The sequence below is a fragment of the Procambarus clarkii genome, chromosome 51 (assembly GCF_040958095.1).
Source record: "Procambarus clarkii isolate CNS0578487 chromosome 51, FALCON_Pclarkii_2.0, whole genome shotgun sequence".
Lineage (NCBI taxonomy): Eukaryota > Metazoa > Arthropoda > Malacostraca > Decapoda > Cambaridae > Procambarus > Procambarus clarkii.
Window position 1 is genome coordinate 21014913 of NC_091200.1, and position 7500 is coordinate 21022412.

General features: G+C 40.9%; 1 protein-coding gene across 1 annotated transcript in view; it reads left to right on the forward strand.

The window, feature by feature from the left end:
* Nucleotides 1–7500, forward strand: part of LOC138351809 (serine-aspartate repeat-containing protein I-like) — a 100606-nt gene that overhangs the window by 25834 nt on the left and 67272 nt on the right. Inside the window, exon 3 of the mRNA XM_069303816.1 lies at nt 3073–3339. Within this exon, the coding sequence (XP_069159917.1) occupies nt 3073–3339 (267 nt within the window). The remainder of the gene's footprint in view (nt 1–3072; nt 3340–7500) is intronic.

A 7500-nucleotide genomic window follows, 5' to 3' on the forward strand; every position in this document is an offset into this window, starting at 1 on the left:
TCTCTCTCTCTCTCTCTCTCTCTCTCTCTCTCTCTCTCTCTCTCTCTTCTCTCTCTCTCTCTCTCTCTCTCTCTCTCTCTGTCTCTGTCTCTGTCTCTCTCTCTGTCTCTCTCTCTGTCTCTCTCTCTGTCTCTCTCTCTCCTCTCTCTCTCTCCTCTCTCTCTCTCTCTCTCTCTCTCTCTTCTCTCTCTCTCTCTCTCTCTCTCTCTCTCTCTCTCTCTCTCTCTCTCTCTCTCTCTCTCTCTCTCTATTAAAACCAAAGATCTCCCTCCTCATTCCTTACCTCAACGCTTCATTGTGTCTTAATAATCCTTGGCCTCAATATGCCATCTTTATATTAATTATCAGATTAAAATTAAAAACATGCAATATAACCCGGAGTTATTGTTAGTGACTTTTTTCTTAATTTTAAGCCGTTTCTAGACCGTCTTTTTAACTCGTGTGACCTCATCAGAGGGTATGACTGGAAGGGAGATATATTAAGAGCCTCTTGTGTGTTGTTTCTTACATGTATGTGTTTACGAAGATTGATAACTAGCTCTAGGGCTCCGCCACACAGTAGCTGTACCTGTTGTGTGTATCCATTCCTTAACACTGTATTACTTGGTCATGAAGTTGTCAGTGATGATGATGTCTATGACCTGTGTGTGTGTGTGTGTGTGTGTGTGTGGTGTGTGTGTGTGTGTGTGTGTACGTACATGCCTGCGTGTATGTATTTTTGCGCTTGAACGTAACCTATAACTAAGAACCAATATATAAACATTTTGACAGCCAAACAAGCAGTTAAGAAGCGAAATTCAGCTTTTAATCTCTAAGACACTTAAATCTGACGATATGTCTAAAATTCTGGTGACACGGGCGGTGCCTCTGAAGATATGTCGAGTCAACTGGGCAGAAGAGTTATGATAAGATGGAGACAAATTGAGGACAGGACACGTCTTTGGCGAGGGACCCAGACAGTGACTGATGTCGGTAAGGGAACGAGGCATTGAAGGATTCCTCCCTCCCTATCTCCCTCATTTTCTATTCCCCTCCACCTCCCTTCTTCCCTGCCTTCCTCCCTTTGAGTTTCCTTTGTCCCTTAAGTTTTGTTTTTCCTTAATTTTCTTGCCCTTTTTTACATACTTCCTCACCTCATATTGCTTATCCTTGAGATGCCAATTTATATCTTATTAATTATAAAGTATATTTGGGATTCCACTCACACAGGCATCACAATAGGTGATATATCAAATGAAAAAATCGAGAAGAGTCGTGATGAGGGTTCGAACCTACGTTTTTACCACGTCGTGACGCAGTCGATTAAGGCGCATCTGGGATCATCCCGGACGTAGGCTCGAACCCTCATCATGGCCCTTGTGGATTTGTTTATATTTGGGATTCTTGTCTTCATCTGGTTTCATCTTGTACTTCGTTTGGACATTCCCAGACCCAAATTGTTACCTAGCAGTAAAATAGGTACCTGGGTGTTAGTCAGCTGTCACGGGCTGCTTCCTGGGGATGGAGGTCTGGTCGAGGACCGGGCCGCGGGGACACTAAAAAAAAAACGAAATCATCTCAAGATAACCTCAAGATAACCCGCATAACCTTTAAGGTCCTCCAGTGCTCTGTCCATCTTCATCCCAAGCACACCGTACTCCAGCCTCCCAGCATCTGGCCCAAGGTCCCTAGCCATGCTGTGCCATCTCGATTCTGAGCGAACTATTTCACTTCTTCCGTTCATTTTGGCATGTTCTGCTTTGTAATATCTCACACTACGCTCCACAATAGAGTTTATTTTGGCTATTCTGTTCCATTGGGAATGATCCGCTTTCATCAGCTTTCGCCCGGTGCTCCCTTAAGCGAGAGATATTTGTCTCACAAAGCATCAACCGGAGTTCTGTTACATATTGATATCCTCCTGGCACTCTCCTGATGCTTCTGTTCGCTCTGTGACCTGTTCTCGCGACGTTGTGTTCTTAATCTCGTGGTGTTCTGTCCTGTTCCCGGAGTGACCTGTTCTCGTGGAGTGTCCTTAATATTGTCCTCTCCATCATATATCCATCTTCATTTTATCAGAAAACATTTCAGATTTACTATTTATCAGCTATATATTTAACAGGAACTCTACACAAAAGTGTTAACAAAGTTGTATAGAGAAAGCCATACTTTGTAACGTTATTATAAATTCAAATTTAGGTTTAATATCTTGTGATCAGTGTCTGAAAATTAGTATTAGAAGACCTGTTAGAAAATGTTTCAGGACCAATTATAAGAAACCAATGTTAGAAAATTAATATTAGAACACCATTAATAATAATTCTAAAATTAAACCAATGATCATTAACCTTTTTGAATAATCAACGTTTGAAACCAAGAATAGAAAAAAACTAGTCAGAATTACGCTTGAATATCATAAATATTAAAATAAAAAGAGACAAAAAATAATACAGCTCAGTTTTTGTAATTTGTGCATCAAACTTAAGGCAAGAATCTCCGCACTAATTTACAAATTCAAGAATGATCGTCCTCGATAGAGTATGCTAGAATGACAGCATTAAATGATAAATGTTAAAATACCTAAGAAAATGAATAAATGTTAAAATAAAAGAGAAATTGGATGTTAAAATACAATAGGTAATGGATAGATATAGGTGTAGCACCATTAGTGGATCAATACTGTCATGTCAGTATTGGTGATTAATAGTAGAATACCAGCATTAGAGATTAATGCAGAAAAGTAGGACATGAAAGCTAAAATAAGAGATAATTCCCAGTGCGAAAATTATTATTCCTCAAAGGAGCCAACACATGAATCATGTGATGGAGGGTTGGTGACTTATCATTCCTGGAAGGTGGTAGTTTTGGACGTGGTGGTGATGTTTGTGGTGATGTTGACTGTGGTGGTGGTGGTGGTGACGGTGTCGATGGTGGTGGTGGAGATGATGCTGATGGTGACTGGAAGAATTGTTGACTGGTAGTAACAATCGTTGTGATGACATCACATAAATTTTGCGAGCCGCTATGATTTTTGGTAAATTAGTGTTTGGCCTTGTGAGATTTATACGTCAAATTGCTATGTGCTATTTAAAGAGGAGGGGTTCGATGCCCATGGGGGGAGGGGAAGTACAAGTATTGATGGTGGAGGTGGTGCTGGAGACGTTGATATTGGAGGTCGTACTGAGGCTGAAGTTGGAGGTCGTACAGAGGTTGAAGTTGGAGGTCGTACAGAGGTTGAAGTTGGAGGTCGTACAGAGGCTGAAGTTGGAGGTCGTACAGAGGTTGAAGTTGGAGGTCGTGAGGAAGGCACTGGTGATGATGAAGGTGGTGCTAGAAGTATAAACAGAGAAGATGAAGGTGGTAATAGTGTTGGAGATATGAGCCTAAGGAGGCCATGCTAGGTAGAGATAACAAGAATCCACCAGACACTTTAAACATTTGAGGAGAGAGAGTGGGATATCGCAGAGATTATCTCAGAACAAAGTGAGAAACGGCTGTTTTAACCGAGCTCAAGCCGGCAATTATACTTACAAGACGTCAAGATTGCTGCAGTGTTGGAAAAGAAAGAGAGAAAGAGAGAGAGAGAGAGAGAGAGAGAGAGAGAGGAGAGAGAGAGAGAGAGAGAGAGAGAGAGAGGAGAGAGAGAGAGAGAGAGAGAGAGAGAGAGAGAGAGAGAGACTACTTTATGGTAAAGATAAATCAACAGAATTGAGGTTCGTAGATATTATGTAGATATTATGCAGATGATTAGATACATACTTGTTCATTACTCTGTAGCCTTTCGATACCATATAACTATATTATGAGTTGCAATCACTTTAATGGCAAAAGTGTTCTCTCAATGTAGCCCTGCTATGTCTGCCATAAACATCTCGTAGCCGTAATAATAAAATAAGTACATAAAGGGACTCACCCGGTCACATACACACGAAATTCGAAAAACAGCTATAAAACGCACCGTAGACAATTTCTCATCGAACAGTTCAACAAAGTCAATGATGCCTGTCTCAGAGCAAAGTACCACTTCGTTTAGTTTTTGTTTTCAGCTATGCACTAAAATCCTCTGTCTTCTAAAGTATCGTCGATCATGTCTTCATTAGAGTCCTCTAGTGTCTTTACCTTTACTAATTATTTCCTCTGCATAAGACAGGTTCGGCCCAGTTTACGCAACTCGTATTCTCGGTTTAAACACCTGGTCCTAAATGCAGCTCTTTTGCCTGACCAGGATCGTACAATGCCAAGAAAATGCATAGAATTTGTGAATATATTGGTCAATTTTAAATTTTACCGATATGAAGCATTTTTTAAAAGATAGGTCGGTTACTTTAAATACTCAACTTATTAAGTGAGCGGATGGGTTGCGCTAGTTATGTTAGCCAGTCAGGAGACTAGTTCGCTGACCCTTAATGTAACAGGTCTCCTCCCATTAGCTCAACCAATTCATGATATCAATGAAACATTGTCGCCGATTATAACGTCTGAGCTCTACCTACTTACATTTTCTTTGACTGAAATAATTGCTAAAACTACATACATACATACATATATATATATATATATTATATATATATATATATATATAATATATATATATATATATATATATATATATATATATATATATATATATATATATATATATATACCAAACATCAACCTCAATACACATTCATACATCAAACAAATTAATAGACTATCCTTCATGCTGAGTGAGGACGAGTGTGACCCTCAAATCTGCCTGAATAACGTGTCCATGAACTAAGGAATCGCAGCAGCGGTTTTCTTCCCCTTTCATTATCATTCCTATTTAAGAAAGTTATTATCAAACTGCCTCATTCCTACTCTCCCCTCTACATTGTTAACAACCGCTGCCATATTCTGCACTATCCATATTATCATCAACTCTGCAACAGTGTTGTCAAACTCTCCACAATCCCTGGCAATGTTCTCCTCACAGTGTAAACATGCATTTTCTCCCTAAAATCTGACAACAGCATTGTTACCAAAAATCTGCTTCATATTTTATATCACTCTTATCAGCGTTTCCAACTGCTGCCACGACTCTGACATTTCTCTTGTTCCATCGACACTTTTGAAAAGTTTTTAATTGCATCCTTTCTTATTTTCTCGAGGCGATTCTGGGACGAACTTGTGTAATAAATCTGGACGTGCAGGGTGGTGAAGGTGACGACTAGATGCCAGCTTGGGTATCAAGAAGTCTGGCAACAGTAGTGGACTCTCTGTTTGTCTCTGTCTCTGTCTCTCTCTGACTCTCATCTCTCTGTTTGTCTGTCTGTCTGTCTCTCTCTGACTCTCACTCTCTCTGCCTCTCTCTCTCTCTCTCTCTCTCTCATCTCTCTCTCTCTCTGACTCTCACTCTCTCTGTCTTTCTCTCTTTCTTTCTCTCTCTCTCTCTCTCTCTCTCTCTCTCTCTGACTCTCACTCTCTCTGTCTTTCTCTCTGTCTCTCTCTCTGACTCTCACTCTCTCTGTTTGTCTGTCCCTCTGTCTGTCTCTCTGACTCTCACTCTCTCTGCCTCTCTCTCTCTCTCTCTCTCTCTATCTCTCTCTCTCTCTGACTCTCACTCTCTCTGCCTCTCTCTCTTCTCTCTCTCTCCTCTCTCTCTCTCTCTCTCTCTCTCTCTTCTCTCTATCTCTCTCTCTCTCTGACTCTCACTCTCTCTGTCTTTCTCTCTGTCTCTCTCTCTGACTCTCACTCTGTCTGTCTGTCTGTCTGTCTGTCTGTCTCTCGCTGACTCTCACTCTCTCTCTCTCTTTCTCTCTCTCTCTCTCTCTCTCTGTCTCTCTCTCTGTCTCTCTCTCTCTCTCTCTCTCTCTCTCTCTCTCTCTCTCTCTCTCTCTTCTCTCTCTCTCTCTCTCTCTCTCTCTCTCTCTCTCTCTCTTACTCTCACTCTCACTGTTTCTCTGTCTCTCTGTCTCTCGCTGACTCTCACTCTCTCTGTCTGTCTATCTCTCTTTCTCTCTCTCTCTCTCATAATGGTCTTAATATATGACTATGTATCTTTATCACTATGTAACTGCCTTTATACAAATTGATTATCTACCTATGTATTTCTTAATTCCATATTAATTTCCATTTTCTTTATCTCTGCTCCTTCTTTTTTTCACCCTCCCTTTCCTCTCTTCCTCCCATCATCCTGCCTTTTTCTTCCATTTCTTACCCCATTTTCCTTTTCCTTCTTCGCTCCTTTCTTCTACACCCCTTTCCTTTCCCCAGCAATGGCATCCCACGAGTTACTAGATAATTTTTTCCTTAGCAAAATTGTCATACAATAAACAGTTGAGTATTTATTTCCGGGTGAGACTTTTGAGAAGGAAGAGAGCTGAAGAGCGGAGGAGAAAGAAAGGAAAGACAGGAGAAGAGGGAAATAGGGATAAGGGATGAACAAGACACGCAGAGAAGTGACTGCTTGACTTTAACCTATTCAAATGTAAAGTTTCGAGTACACGTAGAGGAGTAAGAAGGCCTTAAGACCAGCACAGAATATGTGAACGACTGATTCCTGCATCAGAAAAGGAGAAAAACCTAAGAGTAGACATAAGGAGAATTTTATCGATGCATTGTCGATGCATTTATCGATGCAGTGTCGATGCAAACACCACGGTCGAGAAGGCCGTGAAGAATCTGGACTAAAGAAGCCTTCATGTTGCTAAACACAACGTACCCTAGATTCACACACGAGTTTAAAGCCTTAAAGCCTGGAACACAAACCAAACCAATTCATTCGCGAGCTACGAAGATCGAGCGAATCGGACCTGACAACATTGCGAGAGGAAGAAACATTGAGATTACAGCAATATATATATATATATATATATATATATATATATATATATATATATATATATATATATATATATATATATATATATATAAGATTTGCCAGGAAAGTGATGAAGTGACAAAATAGACAAATAATTACCTGGTTTTACCCGAAGGGCGGGGGAGGGGAGGGGGATGAGGCGGCGGCTCGTCATACGTCTCTCCCCCTCCCCCTGCCGCCCCATTTTTCCTCAGGAAAAGAATAAAGATTAATGTGAGGAACAGCAGAACGAGAGGTACACTGATGGGCCTCATGCTCATGAACATGAATGAATCAGAGAGAGATGAAGACCGTTTTCACTGTACTATTGATAAAAAGGCTGAATGGGTTAATTGAAGAAGCGACAAGTAAATGCTAGTAAATGGAGACTTTGCTCTAAATGACTAATGGTTCGCAAAGTGGTGATAAAGACTCACTCTAACCTAACACACACACACACACACACACACACACACACACACACACACACACACACACACACACACACACACACACAGGGGCCAGTGGCTGAGTGGACATCGCTTGGGATCGCTGTCCCGGGATCGAACTCATAATCACAGATTTCGAGTTCGATCACGGGCGAAGGCAGAAACCAATGGGCAGAATTTCATTCACCCTGATGTCCCTGTTACCTAGCAGAAAATAGGTACCTGGAAGTTAAACAGCTGTTAGACGGG